The sequence below is a fragment of the Ambystoma mexicanum genome, chromosome 4q (assembly GCF_040938575.1).
Source record: "Ambystoma mexicanum isolate Mex_15411 chromosome 4q, UKY_AmexF1_1, whole genome shotgun sequence".
In the NCBI taxonomy this organism is placed as follows: Eukaryota; Metazoa; Chordata; class Amphibia; order Caudata; family Ambystomatidae; genus Ambystoma; species Ambystoma mexicanum.
In genome coordinates, this window is record NC_090928.1 from 898,289,573 (window position 1) to 898,309,241 (window position 19,669).

General features: G+C 48.3%; 1 protein-coding gene across 1 annotated transcript in view; it reads right to left on the minus strand.

Annotated features, from left to right (window-relative positions):
* PLEKHH2 (pleckstrin homology, MyTH4 and FERM domain containing H2) overlaps positions 1-19,669 on the minus strand; it is a 1,974,292-nt gene that overhangs the window by 1,226,544 nt on the left and 728,079 nt on the right. The window contains exon 8 of the mRNA XM_069608462.1: positions 3,838-3,913. Within this exon, the coding sequence (XP_069464563.1) occupies positions 3,838-3,913 (76 nt within the window). The remainder of the gene's footprint in view (positions 1-3,837; positions 3,914-19,669) is intronic.

Here is a 19,669-nt window from a genome sequence, read left to right on the forward strand (position 1 = left end):
ATTTCGCACTGCCTGCTTATGGTCTGGATGCAGGCAGTAGAGGCATTGCAGGTGCTTGTCTTCCACAAACACATTCCATAGCCCGCATCTGGTGCAGGGCTTGTAGAGGAACCTTCCCTCCTTCTTCTTCTCCGTCATGGTCGGAGGGCAGAAAGTAGGCCTGATGGCCGTCTAGCATTGCCCTTCATGGGCGTTGAGATTCACCAACAACGGGAACCCGCTGTCGGCAGATGGAGAAGAGAGCACACAGGCTCCTTTGGAACAAAATAGAACCTTTTTCTGTAAAGAAACACGACAAAATGTATAGGTAGCTCATAGAGCAAACACGAGGACTCCCAACACAGAAGCATTCTGTAAAAATCTGAAGATGGCTGCCAGAGGAGGGGCTTAGGGAGAGGACTGTCATTGGATTTGGGCAGTATGACCCAGAGGACAGTGATTAGTTTAAAGGAGAAATACAGTTTGTAAGTGAAAGTGAAATTCTGTTACTGAGGATTCCCAGCCTGACGGGGAATATTCATGAACATGTGTATCCATGCCAGATCCCATGCTGGAGTCTCTTTGTAACACATTAAGTGTTCTCTCTTTTTACTCCCAGTGCTGGATTTGGTATATAGTGAATGATACCATTAACCACAAGTGTAAACATTAGGATGTTCGATTCATTTGACTAGATGGAAGCACCTACTCTTGCTCAAATTGATTTGAAGAGTTATAAGGACTACTGCAGGTTAATTTCACTTTAATCTGTTGCATACATTTTATGATACTGATAGATATTGCGTCCTGTAACACCATTAATGTTTCTGCATCTAACCAGGTTGGTGTTGGATATACCAAGTCTTTTACGGTTTTTCTTTATTTTCAGATTCTCCAATATAAAAAAAAATTAATCCCCTTTCAGGAATCTCAGGCAGGTTTGCTCTACTACCATTTGTTTGCATTTGTAAAGCGCCTAGCAGCACTGAGGCATCAAGGCGCTGTTTCAAGAAGATGTCTTAGTTACATGAGGAGAGAGGCAATGCATGGGATACATATGGCCTGTGCCTTACAAGGTGGATGTGCAGGCATCGGAAAACATAGATGAGATACTAGAGATGTAGTACATTACAGTGATACTTTAGACGTGCTGGTAGCATGGCACGTTAGAGTTTACACAAACAGCATTGTTTTGATTGCTTCTCTGAAGGCCGCGTGGGACTCAATGATTCTGAGTGTGGGAGGGAGCAAGTTCCAGTTAGTGGCAGCTATGACTGGGAAGCTTGAGCCCCCTGCTCGGACCATTCAGACAATGGGCCTCATCCCATGTATGCCGGTCTGGAAATAAGGGTGGAACGTAGCAGCACCCTTTTTGGACCGCCATACCACGAGAATGCCGGTTGGGGCACGGATCACCCGGCAGGCCTGACCTGCCAGGTTTTCAGACCCCTAGCGGCATGTCTCTCAATGAAGCCCCGTCACCGTTAGCAACTGTTCCGGTGCTGCAGTGTCCTCATATCCATGGAGTACTTTGGGACTCCATGGGAATGGGGATTTACTGTTCCGCCGCCACTTGTGATATCCCGGTGTGTGAGAAACCAAAGGGTGTCTCACCCGCTAGTCATCTGGGACTTGTCATCCAGGTGGCCAGGACACGGCCACCTCTTTTGGATCCAGTTCCTGGGTGTGGACCAGTGCGGGACGATCACCTGGGTGAGGGGTCTTTGGGGAGTGAAGGTGAGACAGCCGATGGTGAGACGCAGTATTCCTCCCTTTCCCGTACCCATGATCCCTCCTATTTTATAGGACTCTCTGATTTCCCAACTTTCCCTCACCTTTTTTACACAAACACTGGGTCGAGGAAAAGGGTGACAGAGTGGCTAACTCTTACACATCTCATTGGACATGTCCCGCTAATTGGGTCAGGAAAGGTCAGTCACTTGACTCTAAGTGCATACATCTGATACCAATTAGCTCTCCTCACACAGTTAAAAGGGAGAACATAGAGACACACTCTGAACAAGTTGGAACATGAGTAAAAGCAGAACTTCCAGGGTGAAGGCAAACCTATTGGAGCAGAGCAACCGACAGAGGAACGAGAGCCACGGGTGGAGAACACAAGGAGTTCCTTGCAAGAGGTTGTTGCCTCCAAAAGGCCACAGAAGACAAGTGGAGAAGGCCAAAGCCCAAACAAGAAGGCTGCATTATGTTTCAAGGATGGCAGTGACCTTCACGGGTGAACGGCAGAGTTGGGGAGGCGAGGTCAAGCCTGTGGTACTAAGTCTGAATCAAAACTGGAAGACAGTAAAGACAAGAAAGAAATTTACAAAGCCGGTGAGTTGGCAAGCGACATGAGAGACCGGTTTGTGCTAAAGAAAGATTGAAGTGGCAACATTATATCACACAAAGGACTGTTTTATTTATTATTTGATGGTCGAGAATACTCCCGCCTTAGCTGTAGGGCAAAGTAGGAGTTTCTCCAACCCCACAGAAACGTCAGTAAAGGTTTTACAAATGGTACCTTTTGTGTCAGTGTCATACTTGTGATACCATGCCTCCCTTACAGGTGGCACCATGATATCGGGCGGTGGAATCAGTGTTACAGGGTTGGTGACAACTCGCCGGCAGCACCGGCGGGTTACCGCCAACCTCGTAATGAGGCCCAATGTCTCTGAAATTGGTTATTTGAACTGTATGAAAATAAATGTGTGACTAAAACTCAGATAATCTTGATTGTATGCAAGAGGTACGTGCATACTTCATCACTGTCTTTATCTCTTCCAGTAACTCTGTTGTTTTGATTTAACTCTCGGCCATGACCTTGCGCTGGTTAGTGATGATAGCCGACACTGTTGGACTTAGCCTGCAATACCTGCCATGCTGCTGCATTCCAGCAAACTATTATAGGGATACAGTTCCTGCTCCCTCATTTAAGTTACCCAAAATAAGTTGTTTGATTCCTTCTAACACTTAAGGTAAAGTGGGCCTTTGTAAAATGTGCAAATCTGGAGGCAATTCTGATCAGTTTTGCTAGAAGACGACTGACCAAGGCTTGCCCCAACTTCATGTGAATGGCTTCAACACAAAGGGGATAATTTCTATTGATTTCGAAAAATTCCTAGTAAATTAAGATATGTGCAATTTTCTGTGTATGTGTAGCACAGAACTAAAGCTCCAGAGGGTCCAGAATCCGACAAAGAAAAGTCAAATTCAAAAAAGTTATCCAATTCCTCTTATCTTTAGATCATATGAATGGCTTACAGTGAAATTCATGATCAGATTCAACATCTTTTGACCAGGCAAAAACGTTTTTATCGCACAGATCCATTATTCTTGTCACCCACTACAGACCCACAGAGAGCCTGAAATTGGCTCTACCCATGCCATCCAACAACCTTTGCTCGATAAATTCAAATGAAGAGGAACATTTTTAAAATAGCATTACTGAAGTTCTGGCATCCTCTGGAGCCGCTCTGAAAGACCAATGAAATCACCTAACTTTGTAAATGATCTATAATCCTGTGTTCAAATATTTAAGAGCTCCATTTGGGACCTGCTACACCCTCTACAAGGACTCCATCTGGAATGGTGAAACATCCACGGAGTGTATCATTGTGTAGCTTTATTTCTTCATCAGGGAATGTGCCTATGAATCAATCAGTACCAGTGAATCATACATGACCAAAGTCACCTACATCATGCTTAACCTCCCCCCATAAACAGGTGGTATGTCTGCCTGATAAAGTAGATTGTTGACAACAATTTAGAGAGGCTTCAGTCTACTGAACAATAAAGAGTGCTTGTAATTAAACCCTCGTATTAAAGTATTGGCACACTGAGAAGACACTCATCACTCACTTCTTTTGATTGGGTCCACAGTTAAGGCTTCTGACATTCGAATGCCCGATTTTGCAATTGCATAAATTCGACTTTCCTGAAACAGACAACAAAGAATGTCCATATCAATCATGCAACACAAAATGACACAAGATAACGTTGCCTGTCATCGGGGACGTATCAGTAACGTAAGTCCAAACAAGCTGTAAGTGAAGGAGAGACTATTTTTATATAAGGACTTGCTTCTGAAGTCTTTATTTCTCTCACTTTACGCATCAAAAAGGTACAGTTTAATCACTATGCCACTAATTTTGCTAAGGGCAAGTTGAAAAAGCATTGACAAATCCGATAAGTCTGGCCTTTTTTTTAATTTAAGCCTTTATTTTCAGTTTTTCAAATAGTACCATTCAGTCCACAGCGCAGTCTGATGTTTATCATACATACATGCAGATAAGAGGCATTTTTTTTTATTTGGTTCTATTGATTTTTAAACAAAAATAAAAGGAAAAACAAAAAATGAACAAGAGATTTAAGCGTTGCAATTGTTACAGCTCTGTTAGCATATGGTTACATCAACAGAACAAAACTAAAGTCTCATACTTGATCGTTCTTGTGTTCGTTTCCGATCTCTCGTAGTAACAATCAGTATAACATCTTCCATACCCACCCCCCTGACGCCCCATGGTTGGGCAGACATCATTGCGGCATCATTTCTCTGTTGACATGTTCATAGCGAGTAATGTTCGGTTCACTATTGTGAGGTTTCCTTGATTCTTGGGTCATAACTGTCCTGTATTAAGAGTTTTTGGGATTCTTGGTTCAATTAAGATCCTGCAGCATCTTCGGGTTGGGAGTCTGTCGTGTCGGAGAGGTGTTTGCTTCGACAGTCCGACCATAAGGTCTCGCATTGCGATGCTTTGTTATGCAGGGATGCCGTGATCAATTCCATTGTGTAAATGTTGGTTGAGAAATTGATCCATTCCTTCTTACTTGGAACCTTTTTGGATTTCCATTTTGTTACTAGGAGTGCACGGGCTGCTAGTAGTAGGTGTGGGGCTAGACCCCTGAGTCTAGACCACTCGTCCTCATTTTTTTCCATTCCGAAGAGAACCAAACATGGATCAACGTCTCTTTGTATGCCATCTATGTCTTTAATCCATGCCACGACTTCCTCCCAGAACACTTTAATGCGTGGGCAGCTCCACCACATGTGCCAATAGTCGGCAGTTTCTCCACATTCTCACCAACATCTCGGGCTCAGAGTCTGAAACATCTTGGACAATTTGAGTGGGTCATATTGCCATCTGTGTAGGAGTTTGATGGCGTGTGATTTGTATTGGCTGGATAGGGACGTCTTGGATGCGTTTTTGCATATCATTTCCCATTGTTCTGGATCGATCTCTCCTAAGTCCCTCCCCCACCTGCTTCTAAGATGTTCTGTGGACCCGGTGCCTGCTTCGATAAGTTCTTTGTACATAGCTGATATCAAACCCTTCATTTCAGACTTAGAATCCAAGAGTTGCTCGAATGGAGTGAGTTCTCTCTGCACTCTGTAGTTTTTCTTTCCATGCAGATTTTGTGAGGACTCCTTTTATCTGGATGTATTGGAAGGTGGATAATGGACCTATTCCTAGGGCTTCAGTTAAGTCTGGAAGAGTAAAGAATTTGTCCTTCTGCTGGAGTTGCCCTACCCTTTTCGAGTCCTGCCTCATACCAGGATTGGAATCTTCCTACGTCAGGTATATGATCGTTTATACCACGGGACCATAAATGGCTAAGTGGGGACGGCCAGGTGGTGATCTTTTTCATTGCCTTGCTTGGTTGCCAGATGTTCCAGATGGTACTCAGTATCGGGTGGCCCTTAATTTTCCATTGTATCCTTTTGTGAGGGGCCCATAGCCATTCTGAAACAGTGGCAGGCGTGATGTAATGGTTGTCCATGTGGACCCATTGTAGGTGGTTGTGATCACATAAGTGTGGGATAAGGATACGTAGTTGTGATTTTTTGTAGTATGCTCGCAGGTCGGGGAGACCTACTCCTCCTTTGTCCTTGGAGCGAGTGTTGAATGCAATCCTCGCCTTCTTTCCCTGCCAGAGGAACCTAAGCAAAAGTTTTTTTAGCTTCATCAAAAAATGCATTTGGTATCTCGATAGGTAACATCTGGAAAGGGTATAGGAATCGGGGGAGGCATACCATTTTAATGGCGTTAATCCGCCCTAACCACGAAATCGTGAGTTTATCCCACCTGTTCAGATCGGCCGAGAAGCTCTGGAGGAGGGGAGGAAAGTTGGCTTCATGTAGGTCTGTTATGTTTTGGGAGAGCTGGATGCCTAAGTATTTAAAGGCAGAGTGTTCGAGTTTGAGACCTAAGGGCAAGAACTTAGTTTTGTTTTCCTCTTTCGTTCCTTGCAAAGGGAACAATATTGATTTAGTCTTGTTCACCTTAAACCCAGAGAGTTTGCCATATTCTTCTAATAGTTGGAGAGCATGGGGGACAGATACAGAGGGGTTGGTAATGTGTAAAAGTATATCATCAGCATAGAGTGCTATCTTATATTCTTTTGTTCCAAATCGCATGCCTTCTATTCTGGGGTCGGCTCGTATTTTTTGGGCCAGGGGTTCTAGCGAGAGTGCAAAAAGTATAGCAGAGAGGGGGCACCCCTGTCTAGTACCACGTCCCATGTCAAACCATCTGGAATATTCCCCATTAACCAAGATAGATGCCGTTGGGGATGTGTATACTGCTTGTATCCCTTTCCTAAATCTCGGCCCTATCCCCACCTTGCGAAGGACTGCCCTCAGGAAATTCCCACTCCACTCTATTGACAGTAGGGCAGGGCCACTTGGTAGTTCTGGTGATGAGTGGATGAGATGTAGTGTTTTGCGCATGGTGTCAGCCCCTTGCCTACCTAACATAAATCCGACTTGGTCATTGTGTATGAGGTGAGGGATCAGTACTTCCAATCGAGCGGCTAATACCCTGGTGTAAATTTTCGCATCCAAGTTGAGTAATGAAATTGGGTGGTATGAACCACAAAGTTTGGGGTTCCTTCCTTCCTTTGGGATCACTGTTATGAGCGCCTTCGTAAAGGAGTCGGGGGCCATCCCTGTTTCTAATATCTCGTTAAAGAGCTCTGTCAGGAAAGTTGTTAGTTGGTCGCTGAAGGTTTTATAAAACCCCGCGGTATAACCGTCCTCTCCAGGGGATTTGCCTACAGTTAATCTTTTAATTGCCTCTTGGACTTCAGGTTCGGATATCGGAGATTCTAAGAGCTCAGTTTCGGGGTATGAGATTTTGGGCATATCTATTTGGGAAAGATAGTGTTCTGTATCTGATTGCCTTGGAGTCACTTCCGAGGTGTACAACGCCTCGTAGAAGTTGGCAAAACTCTCCGGGATAGTGTGGGAGGTTGGGGGGTTCGTAGGGTTTTCTTCAATTATCGCTTTCACTTTCCGTTCTGCCCTTTGTTCCCTGAGTCTGGCTGCCAATAGTGCATCGGCCTTGTCCCCCTTCTCGTAGAATTTCTGTTTGAGGAAATTCTCGTAGAATTTCTGTTTGAGGAATCGGAGTTTGCGTGCAATTTGCTCGTGCTCCAAAAGTCTTAGTTCTTCCCTTTTATGTTGTGCTATGTTGATGTTGTTGCGGTCCGTGCCCAGGTGTTCCCTGTTCTCGCTTTCCAGTTGGCATATTTCGGACCCAAGTCTGTGCTCAATGATCTTTCTCTCTCTTTTTTTGGTAGATCCTTCTCGTATCAGGATGCCTCTGCAGGTGGCTTTCCCCGCCTCCTATATTGTCTGCTTGGAGACTTCCCCATTTTTATTCAGTTTGAAGTATTCCTCAATTTCAGTTGCCATTTCAATTTTAAATACTGAATCTTTCAACAGGCTTTCGTTACAGCGCCACTTCCCTCCTGAAACAGGTAAGTCTGACCACCTTATATCTGATAGGACCATGTCATGGTCTGACCATGTTATCGGAACTATTTCTGATAGTGTTGTGGTGTCGAGGAGGTCCTTGGTGAGGTACAGGTAATCAATCCTGGTGAATGTTTTGTGCGGATTGGAGTAAAATGTGTAGCCTCTTTCATCAGGATGTTTAATTCTCCACACATCTTGCAGGTCATATATCTCCATTATGTCTGAAAGTCCAGTGCGTTCACTTCTAACTTAGCTTTGTATCTCAGAGTTGCCTGGTTCCCAGTCTTTGGTTTGGTCTGCCCACTGGTTAAAGTCTCCTCCGATAACAACCTGGCTGGATGCCTCCAACATTATTTTGGGTATTGTCTTTTCTAGGAACTTGGCTTGTCCTACATTGGGGGAGTATATTACTGCGACTGTTACTTTGACCTTTGCGATTGTCCCCGATATCAAGAGAGTCCGCCCGCTTACATCGGACCACCTCTTATCCACCTCGAAGTTGATTCCTTTCTTGATCAAGATTCCGACTCCGCCTTTCCTGAGTGAGCCTGAACCCCAGCATTCCTTTCCCCCTCTTTTTCCAAGTATTCCTCTCTCCTCCCCCTTGGCAAACGTTGTTTCTTGTAGAAGGAGAATGTCTATTTGAGATCTACGGAATTCCCTTGCCACTAGTGATCTCTTGGTCGGCGAGTTGAGGCCTTTCACGTTAAGTGTTCCTATCCTTAGGGACTCCCCACCCTTCTGCTCTTCAATTGGTGCCATTATCAGAGTATTTCGGCTGTGGATTCGAGACCCGTGTCAAGTAAGTATATTGGTCATAAGGACTCACATCGTCTTGAGTGATCCTTTGCCGATAATGCTTCATCCTCTGTACATTTCTTGTCTGCCCAACCCCCCCACCCTCCACCCTTCCCACATTGACGGCATCCATGCGGACCCAGATAAAGACTCTGGTCCTGCATCGAACCACCTTTAGGGACCGTCGCTTTGGGTCCCCAAGATTATTATAACATCATAATCTTGATTGAGCCCCCATTCACTCCCCACCATTGTTTACATGGTCCGAATTTCTTTTGAGCCTAGACATCCTTACACAGTTCGGGCCACGGACATATGTATCAGAGTATGTGTCGTCTTACCAGTGTTGTAGATCATCAGTTCTCCCCCCTGAGGGGTATTACCTCTCCGAAATTTTCTGTCTCGATCCCTTGACACGTTTCCTTCTGGGGCCCTGCATACGCCATCCTCTTTCTTCGTGACGCGGATCTCCCCGATCCTGTCCCTCTGCACTTGATCCAAGGAGGTCGGAGATGTACGTCTTAATCTCCCCCTCTGAGCTTAGCCTGATTATGTTTCTGTTGTATTCAAAGGACAGAGAGAAGGGGTACCCCCACCTGTATCTTATGTTCTTTTCTTTCAGATGTTTGGTGATAGGCCCGCACATGCGACAAAGTGTCAGGGTCCTGGATGATAGATCCTGGTATATCGAGATTCGGGATCCTTGGAGGGTAATTGAGTCGCTGCCTTATGCTTTCTCGAGGATCCTTTTTTTGTCCTGAAAGCGGTGAAATCGAGTAAGGACAGATCTTGGTCCGCCTGGGGGCCCTCCGGCTCTGTGTATCCTCTCTGTCTTAGGTTTGTCAACTGCATCGTCGGCGACTAAGAGTCTGATGATGTTGTGCAGGGTGTTCTTCAGATCGCTCTCCGTCTCCCCTTCTCGTTCCGGGATTCCGAAAATCCTCAGATTGTTCTGCCTCTCTCGGTTTTCCAAGTCATCAAGCTTGAGTTTCAAGCTCTCCTCTCGTTGCTCCAGTTCGGTCATCCGCTGGTCGAGTTGCGCTTCAAGAGTGTCTATGGACACTTGATTGTTCTCGACCCCTTCGAGCCTCTCCTCCATGGTATCTAGACTTTGGGTAATCTTGTCAATTTTGGAGCCAATACTGGCGCCCATATTCTTTATTTCGCCCAGCAAGGCGGCAATGTCCCCTTTGGAAGCTGCGGATTCACTTCCCGAGGGATTTGAGTTTGCCATGGTATGGGCACAGTTTTCGGATGAAGTCGAGACGTAGAAGAATGTGGCTAGTTTCTCCTTAATGTCCATTGGTTCTCCCAAAGCTCCTTAGTGTCACCAATGCTGTTCGATGGGGAGATGGAGTCAGGGGCAGAGGAGGCACACGCCCCTGGGTTGGGGGCCCTACCCTTTGCACTCCGACGTCGGCGTTCTCTGTAATTTCGGTGTCGGGAGAGGTGTCCGTTATGCGTTTGTTGATATGCCCAGGGTACGGGCGGTTCAGTAATGCGTATGGGTTACCCAGGGTGCCCTCTAGGCAGCGTTCAGGTCCGGCGACGCTTTGGGGGTGTTTTCCTCTTGTGCAAGGCAAAACATTCAGGCCAAGAGGGGTCCAAACCGCTGCTGCGTGGTGGTGGTGCCGTTGTTCACAGGGTAGATGGGATGGGCCCACCGTCTCCCCGCTCAGTGCTGTCTCAGGGCCTAGGCCGGTCCCGCTCTTCGGAGGCTCCGCCGACTCGACCGAGGCTGTCCCGTCCCCTTTGCGGCGAGGAACGTCACCGGGAGTGTGAATTCCGTGGCCGGGGTTCAGGGTCTTTCAGGCTTTCTCCGTTCGGCAGGCCTAGGGGGCGCTTCCGACCGTTGTGCAGTTTCCTGGGAGCAGGCCGCGGAGCCGTTATGTGTGGCGTCTTTTTGAGGGATGTACATCTCTGGTTTGCAGGGGCCGTTTTCAATCGCGTTTTCGACCGAACGGAGGGGGGGGGGTCCTCTGCAGGCGGCACATCGACGTAGAATCTTGGGGGGGGTCATCAAAGTGGGGGCTCAATCCCTCCTATGGACCCAAAGTAGTGGAGCTCACACGAAGTCAGACCACATCCGCGCGCCCCCTGGTGGCCATCCACAAGAGACATTTTTAAACAATGGCTTACTCGCCACAAAAACATCCATGTACTTTAGGCAAAGCTTTCCATACACCTTAACACCCCAACATATACATATGTATGCCGACCCCATACCATCCAGTGTGTAAATTGTGCCCGTATTACCTCCCCATCCATCCTTCCATCTCCCATCCAGGCTCCTCCAATTGCCACTAATCGCGACCCATTTACTCTGTGTCATGACATCCAATAATCACTTCAAGATGGCCTTAGGTCTGATGGAGTTTGTAGTAGGTCCCACACCTCATGCCAGATGCCGTAATGATCCCCCTTCACCTAAGGTCTCCTCAACCGATCCGATATGTTGTCATGCGCTCGCCCCTTTGGAGAACCTGGGACCGATGGAGGATACAGCACCATTAGAATGTTCCTCTTTCCTATTAGCTTTTCCTTCTTTGATGGTCTAGTCTTTTGCAACATGGCCGCCGCCGGGAGCTTTTAGCCCGCCCCCCTCCCTGGCGGCCGCCGCGTTGCAACTGTGTTTGTTTTTCCCTTTGTTGCTGAACGCTCGTATCATTTCCCTTTCTGGCATTTCGCTGCCTATCCTTTCTTTCTGCCATCTTTCGGCTCTCCTGCCGGTATTGCATCCGGTCATCCTGCCATGTCCCAGCGCACTCCAAGAACACCAGATCCAAGGACTCTCTAAATAACTCTTCCAGCTGTCCTGGAAGAGAGCCAGCTGGCACCCTACGGGCGACCGGTGTTCCCTGACTGGGATGTCACTACTTTTTGGCGTCTGAGATGGGAGTGCAGGAGGGGGAGTGGAAAAACCTGTGCAATGCCCGCTGCTACTTCCTCCTTCGGTCACTGGGCAATCTGTCAGGCCTCTGTGTAACACGGTCCCGGAGCCCCTTTAACGCAGTTAAGGTGCAGGTTTGAAGTTGGTCCTGCCCTGAGACTGAGAGAAGGACTTCTGCCCTGTCTTAGTCAGGATGGCCACGGACTTTTCTATTTATGTGGAGGTTTTCTTCTTTGAAGCTATGCTACAAAAGAGCTGATTGGTCCTCTTTTTTCGGCGGCTGTCTGGAAGAGGTTTTCTTCTTTGTCAACTCGTCATCGGTGGACAAATGAAAAAGGTCCAAGCGCCCAAAGGGAAGATCCAGGATCTGCTCCTGCACATCAGATAAAAAAAAACCTAGTGGCATGCATCCACGCCGTCCGTCTCATCTCAACCCCCAGGCACAGTCTTCTGCTGGATGTGTCGATGTGGGAGACAGAACACTCCATGAGGTCCTGCGCAATCGCCAGGGAGTCCACCAGGCCGGCCTTGGAAATGGCTTGTCTCTCCAGAGAGAGATTGGATAGATATTCCCTGAGCTCCCGCCACACCTTCTGGTTTGCCACAGCTAGTAGGGTGTCAGCATTCGCTTGCCGCAAGTGCAGCCCGCAGATGACGTAGCACCGTTTGCCAAATGACTCAAGGATCTTGTCCACCTTTGCCAGACAACTGGAGGAGGCTTCAGCGGAGGAAGACGATGAAGACGGTGGTTTAGAATACAGCGAGGCCGCAGCCACCACTGAAGAGTGAGACAGGGGGTGGGAGGATATCATTTCCCATTGTTCTGGATCGATCTCTCCTAAGTCCCTCCCCCACCTGCTTCTAAGATGTTCTGTGGACCCGGTGCCTGCTTCGATAAGTTCTTTGTACATAGCTGATATCAAACCCTTCATTTCAGACTTAGAATCCAAGAGTTGCTCGAATGGAGTGAGTTCTCTCTGCACTCTGTAGTTTTTCTTTCCATGCAGATTTTGTGAGGACTCCTTTTATCTGGATGTATTGGAAGGTGGATAATGGACCTATTCCTAGGGCTTCAGTTAAGTCTGGAAGAGTAAAGAATTTGTCCTTCTGCTGGAGTTGCCCTACCCTTTTCGAGTCCTGCCTCATACCAGGATTGGAATCTTCCTACGTCAGGTATATGATCGTTTATACCACGGGACCATAAATGGCTAAGTGGGGACGGCCAGGTGGTGATCTTTTTCATTGCCTTGCTTGGTTGCCAGATGTTCCAGATGGTACTCAGTATCGGGTGGCCCTTAATTTTCCATTGTATCCTTTTGTGAGGGGCCCATAGCCATTCTGAAACAGTGGCAGGCGTGATGTAATGGTTGTCCATGTGGACCCATTGTAGGTGGTTGTGATCACATAAGTGTGGGATAAGGATACGTAGTTGTGATTTTTTGTAGTATGCTCGCAGGTCGGGGAGACCTACTCCTCCTTTGTCCTTGGAGCGAGTGTTGAATGCAATCCTCGCCTTCTTTCCCTGCCAGAGGAACCTAAGCAAAAGTTTTTTTAGCTTCATCAAAAAATGCATTTGGTATCTCGATAGGTAACATCTGGAAAGGGTATAGGAATCGGGGGAGGCATACCATTTTAATGGCGTTAATCCGCCCTAACCACGAAATCGTGAGTTTATCCCACCTGTTCAGATCGGCCGAGAAGCTCCTGAGGAGGGGAGGAAAGTTGGCTTCATGTAGGTCTGTTATGTTTTGGGAGAGCTGGATGCCAGTATTTAAAGGCAGAGTGTTCGAGTTTGAGACCTAAGGGCAAGAACTTAGTTTTGTTTTCCTCTTTCGTTCCTTGCAAAGGGAACAATATTGATTTAGTCTTGTTCACCTTAAACCCAGAGAGTTTGCCATATTCTTCTAATAGTTGGAGAGTATGGGGGACAGATACAGAGGGGTTGGTAATGTGTAAAAGTATATCATCAGCATAGAGTGCTATCTTATATTCTTTTGTTCCAAATCGCATGCCTTCTATTCTGGGGTCGGCTCGTATTTTTTGGGCCAGGGGTTCTAGCGAGAGTGCAAAAAGTATAGCAGAGAGGGGGCACCCCTGTCTAGTACCACGTCCCATGTCAAACCATCTGGAATATTCCCCATTAACCAAGATAGATGCCGTTGGGGATGTGTATACTGCTTGTATCCCTTTCCTAAATCTCGGCCCTATCCCCACCTTGCGAAGGACTGCCCTCAGGAAATTCCCACTCCACTCTATTGACAGTAGGGCAGGGTCACTTGGTAGTTCTGGTGATGAGTGGATGAGATGTAGTGTTTTGCGCATGGTGTCAGCCCCTTGCCTACCTAACATAAATCCGACTTGGTCATTGTGTATGAGGTGAGGGATCAGTACTTCCAATCGAGCGGCTAATACCCTGGTGTAAATTTTCGCATCCAAGTTGAGTAATGAAATTGGGTGGTATGAACCACAAAGTTTGGGGTTCCTTCCTTCCTTTGGGATCACTGTCATGAGCGCCTTCGTAAAGGAGTCGGGGGCCATCCCTGTTTCTAATATCTCGTTAAAGAGCTCTGTCAGGAAAGTTGTTAGTTGGTCGCTGAAGGTTTTATAAAACCCTGCGGTATAACCGTCCTCTCCAGGGGATTTGCCTACAGTTAATCTTTTAATTGCCTCTTGGACTTCAGGTTCGGATATCGGAGATTCTAAGAGCTCAGTTTCGGGGTATGAGATTTTGGGCATATCTATTTGGGAAAGATAGTGTTCTGTATCTGATTGCCTTGGAGTCACTTCCGAGGTGTACAACGCCTCGTAGAAGTTGGCAAAACTCTCCGGGATAGTGTGGGAGGTTGGGGGGTTCGTAGGGTTTTCTTCAATTATCGCTTTCACTTTCCGTTCTGCCCTTTGTTCCCTGAGTCTGGCTGCCAATAGTGCATCGGCCTTGTCCCCCTTCTCGTAGAATTTCTGTTTGAGGAAATTCTCGTAGAATTTCTGTTTGAGGAATCGGAGTTTGCGTGCAATTTGCTCGTGCTCCAAAAGTCTTAGTTCTTCCCTTTTATGTTGTGCTATGTTGATGTTGTTGCGGTCCGTGCCCAGGTGTTCCCTGTTCTCGCTTTCCAGTTGGCATATTTCGGACCCAAGTCTGTGCTCAATGATCTTTCTCTCTCTTTTTTTGGTAGATCCTTCTCGTATCAGGATGCCTCTGCAGGTGGCTTTCCCCGCCTCCTATATTGTCTGCTTGGAGACTTCCCCATTGTTATTCAGTTTGAAGTATTCCTCAATTTCAGTTGCCATTTCAATTTTAAATACTGAATCTTTCAACAGGCTTTCGTTACAGCGCCACTTCCCTCCTGAAACAGGTAAGTCTGACCACCTTATATCTGATAGGACCATGTCATGGTCTGACCATGTTATCGGAACTATTTCTGATAGTGTTGTGGTGTCGAGGAGGTCCTTGGTGAGGTACAGGTAATCAATCCTGGTGAATGTTTTGTGCGGATTGGAGTAAAATGTGTAGCCTCTTTCATCAGGATGTTTAATTCTCCACACATCTTGCAGGTCATATATCTCCATTATGTCTGAAAGTCCAGTGCGTTCACTTCTAACTTAGCTTTGTATCTCAGAGTTGCCTGGTTCCCAGTCTTTGGTTTGGTCTGCCCACTGGTTAAAGTCTCCTCCGATAACAACCTGGCTGGATGCCTCCAACATTATTTTGGGTATTGTCTTTTCTAGGAACTTGGCTTGTCCTACATTGGGGGAGTATATTACTGCGACTGTTACTTTGACCTTTGCGATTGTCCCCGATATCAAGAGAGTCCGCCCGCTTACATCGGACCAGCTCTTATCCACCTCGAAGTTGATTCCTTTCTTGATCAAGATTCCGACTCCGCCTTTCCTGAGTGAGCCCGAACCCCAGCATTCCTTTCCCCCTCTTTTTCCAAGTATTCCTCTCTCCTCCCCCTTGGCAAACGTTGTTTCTTGTAGAAGGAGAATGTCTATTTGAGATCTACGGAATTCCCTTGCCACTAGTGATCTCTTGGTCGGCGAGTTGAGGCCTTTCACGTTAAGTGTTCCTATCCTTAGGGACTCCCCACCCTTCTGCTCTTCAATTGGTGCCATTATCAGAGTATTTCGGCTGTGGATTCGAGACCCGTGTCAAGTAAGTATATTGGTCATAAGGACTCACATCGTCTTGAGTGATCCTTTGCCGATAATGCTTCATCCTCTGTACATTTCTTGTCTGCCCAACCCCCCCACCCTCCACCCTTCCCACATTGACGGCATCCATGCGGACCCAGATAAAGACTCTGGTCCTGCATCGAACCACCTTTAGGGACCGTCGCTTTGGGTCCCCAAGATTATTATAACATCATAATCTTGACTGAGCCCCCATTCACTCCCCACCATTGTTTACATGGTCCGAATTTCTTTTGAGCCTAGACATCCTTACACAGTTCGGGCCACGGACATATGTATCAGAGTATGTGTCGTCTTACCAGTGTTGTAGATCATCAGTTCTCCCCCCTGAGGGGTATTACCTCTCCGAAATTTTCTGTCTCGATCCCTTGACACGTTTCCTTCTGGGGCCCTGCATACGCCATCCTCTTTCTTCGTGACGCGGATCTCCCCGATCCTGTCCCTCTGCACTTGATCCAAGGAGGTCGGAGATGTACGTCTTAATCTCCCCCTCTGAGCTTAGCCTGATTATGTTTCTGTTGTATTCAAAGGACAGAGAGAAGGGGTACCCCCACCTGTATCTTATGTTCTTTTCTTTCAGATGTTTGGTGATAGGCCCGCACATGCGACGAAGTGCCAGGGTCCTGGATGATAGATCCTGGTATATCGAGATTCGGGATCCTTGGAGGGTAATTGAGTCGCTGCCTTATGCTTTCTCGAGGATCCTTTTTTTGTCCTGAAAGCGGTGAAATCGAGTAAGGACAGATCTTGGTCCGCCTGGGGGCCCTCCGGCTCTGTGTATCCTCTCTGTCTTAGGTTTGTCAACTGCATCGTCGGCGACTAAGAGTCTGATGATGTTGTGCAGGGTGTTCTTCAGATCGCTCTCCGTCTCCCCTTCTCGTTCCGGGATTCCGAAAATCCTCAGATTGTTCTGCCTCTCTCGGTTTTCCAAGTCATCAAGCTTGAGTTTCAAGCTCTCCTCTCGTTGCTCCAGTTCGGTCATCCGCTGGTCGAGTTGCGCTTCAAGAGTGTCTATGGACACTTGATTGTTCTCGACCCCTTCGAGCCTCTCCTCCATGGTATCTAGACTTTGGGTAATCTTGTCAATTTTGGAGCCAATACTGGCGCCCATATTCTTTATTTCGCCCAGCAAGGCGGCAATGTCCGCTTTGGAAGCTGCGGATTCACTTCCCGAGGGATTTGAGTTTGCCATGGTATGGGCACAGTTTTCGGATGAAGTCGAGACGTAGAAGAATGTGGCTAGTTTCTCCTTAATGTCCATTGGTTCTCCCAAAGCTCCTTAGTGTCACCAATGCTGTTCGATGGGGAGATGGAGTCAGGGGCAGAGGAGGCACACGCCCCTGGGTTGGGGGCCCTACCCTTTGCACTCCGACGTCGGCGTTCTCTGTAATTTCGGTGTCGGGAGAGGTGTCCGTTATGCGTTTGTTGATATGCCCAGGGTACGGGCGGTTCAGTAATGCGTATGGGTTACCCAGGGTGCCCTCTAGGCAGCGTTCAGGTCCGGCGACGCTTTGGGGGTGTTTTCCTCTTGTGCAAGGCAAAACATTCAGGCCAAGAGGGGTCCAAACCGCTGCTGCGTGGTGGTGGTGCCGTTGTTCACAGGGTAGATGGGATGGGCCCACCGTCTCCCCGCTCAGTGCTGTCTCAGGGCCTAGGCCGGTCCCGCTCTTCGGAGGCTCCGCCGACTCGACCGAGGCTGTCCCGTCCCCTTTGCGGCGAGGAACGTCACCGGGAGTGTGAATTCCGTGGCCGGGGTTCAGGGTCTTTCAGGCTTTCTCCGTTCGGCAGGCCTAGGGGGCGCTTCCGACCGTTGTGCAGTTTCCTGGGAGCAGGCCGCGGAGCCGTTATGTGTGGCGTCTTTTTGAGGGATGTACATCTCTGGTTTGCAGGGGCCGTTTTCGATCGCGTTTTCGACCGAACGGAGGGGGGGTCCTCTGCAGGCGGCACACCGACGTAGAATCTTGGGGGGGGTCATCAAAGTGGGGGCTCAATCCCTCCTATGGACCCAAAGTAGTGGAGCTCACACGAAGTCAGACCACATCCGCGCGCCCCCTGGTGGCCATCCACAAGAGACATTTTTAAACAATGGCTTACTCGCCACAAAAACATCCATGTACTTTAGGCAAAGCTTTCCATACACCTTAACACCCCAACATATACATATGTATGCCGACCCCATACCATCCAGTGTGTAAATTGTGCCCGTATTACCTCCCCATCCATCCTTCCATCTCCCATCCAGGCTCCTCCAATTGCCACTAATCGCGACCCATTTACTCTGTGTCATGACATCCAATAATCACTTCAAGATGGCCTTAGGTCTGATGGAGTTTGTAGTAGGTCCCACACCTCATGCCAGATGCCGTAATGATCCCCCTTCACCTAAGGTCTCCTCAACCGATCCGATATGTTGTCATGCGCTCGCCCCTTTGGAGAACCTGGGACCGATGGAGGATACAGCACCATTAGAATGTTCCTTTTTCCTATTAGCTTTTCCTTCTTTGATGGTCTAGTCTTTTGCAACATGGCCGCCGCCGGGAGCTTTTAGCCCGCCCCCCTCCCTGGCGGCCGCCGCGTTGCAACTGTGTTTGTTTTTCCCTTTGTTGCTGAACGCTCGTATCATTTCCCTTTCTGGCATTTCGCTGCCTATCCTTTCTTTCTGCCATCTTTCGGCTCTCCTGCCGGTATTGCATCCGGTCATCCTGCCATGTCCCAGCGCACTCCAAGAACACCAGATCCAAGGACTCTCTAAATAACTCTTCCAGCTGCCCTGGAAGAGAGCCAGCTGGCACCCTACGGGCGACCGGTGTTCCCTGACTGGGATGTCACTACTTTTTGGCGTCTGAGATGGGAGTGCAGGAGGGGGAGTGGAAAAACCTGTGCAATGCCCGCTGCTACTTCCTCCTTCGGTCACTGGGCAATCTGTCAGGCCTCTGTGTAACATGGTCCCGGAGCCCCTTTAACGCAGTTAAGGTGCAGGTTTGAAGTTGGTCCTGCCTTGAGACTGAGAGAAGGACTTCTGCCCTGTCTTAGTCAGGATGGCCACGGACTTTTCTATTTATGTGGAGGTTTTCTTCTTTGAAGCTATGCTACAAAAGAGCTGATTGGTCCTCTTTTTTTCGGCGGCTGTCTGGAAGAGGTTTTCTTCTTTGTCAACTCGTCATCGGTGGACAAATGAAAAAGGTCCAAGCGCCCAAAGGGAAGATCCAGGATCTGCTCCTGCACATCAGATAAAAAAAAACCTAGTGGCATGCATCCACGCCGTCCGTCTCATCTCAACCCCCAGGCACAGTCTTCTGCTGGATGTGTCGATGTGGGAGACAGAACACTCCATGAGGTCCTGCGCAATCGCCAGGGAGTCCACCAGGCCGGCCTTGGAAATGGCTTGTCTCTCCAGAGAGAGATTGGATAGATATTCCCTGAGCTCCTGCCACACCTTCTGGTTTGCCACAGCTAGTAGGGTGTCAGCATTCGCTTGCCGCAAGTGCAGCCCGCAGATGACGTAGCACCGTTTGCCAAATGACTCAAGGATCTTGTCCACCTTTGCCAGACAACTGGAGGAGGCTTCAGCGGAGGAAGACGATGAAGACGGTGGTTTAGAATACAGCGAGGCCGCAGCCACCACTGAAGAGTGAGACAGGGGGTGGGAGGCCAGGAGGATTGACTCCCCATCCACCAGCCTGAACCCGCTGTCTAATTTCTTGTTCATCTGGGAGTTGACCCTGGGATTCTCCCAGACCCTTCGCACCACCTGCAGGACATCCTTCTGGAGCAGAATGCCTGAACGGCTCTTGGTGCGCTTGGCCAGAAACTTTGCTAGAACTCCCAACTACTGGGGGGGGTCTCCTCTGGCTGGGAGATGTACAGGGAACTCCCCAAGGCCCTGAAGGTGGCCATGAAAGACCTTTACAGATGCCGAGGGTTCATCATCCTGAGTGTCATGGTCATCATCGCTGTCATCGTCCCTGTCCTTTTATCCAGACAGAGGGGTCCCTGGGTCCTGGTACACAGTGCCGGCTGGGTACCTCCGACCCAGACCTAAAGATAGATCCAAT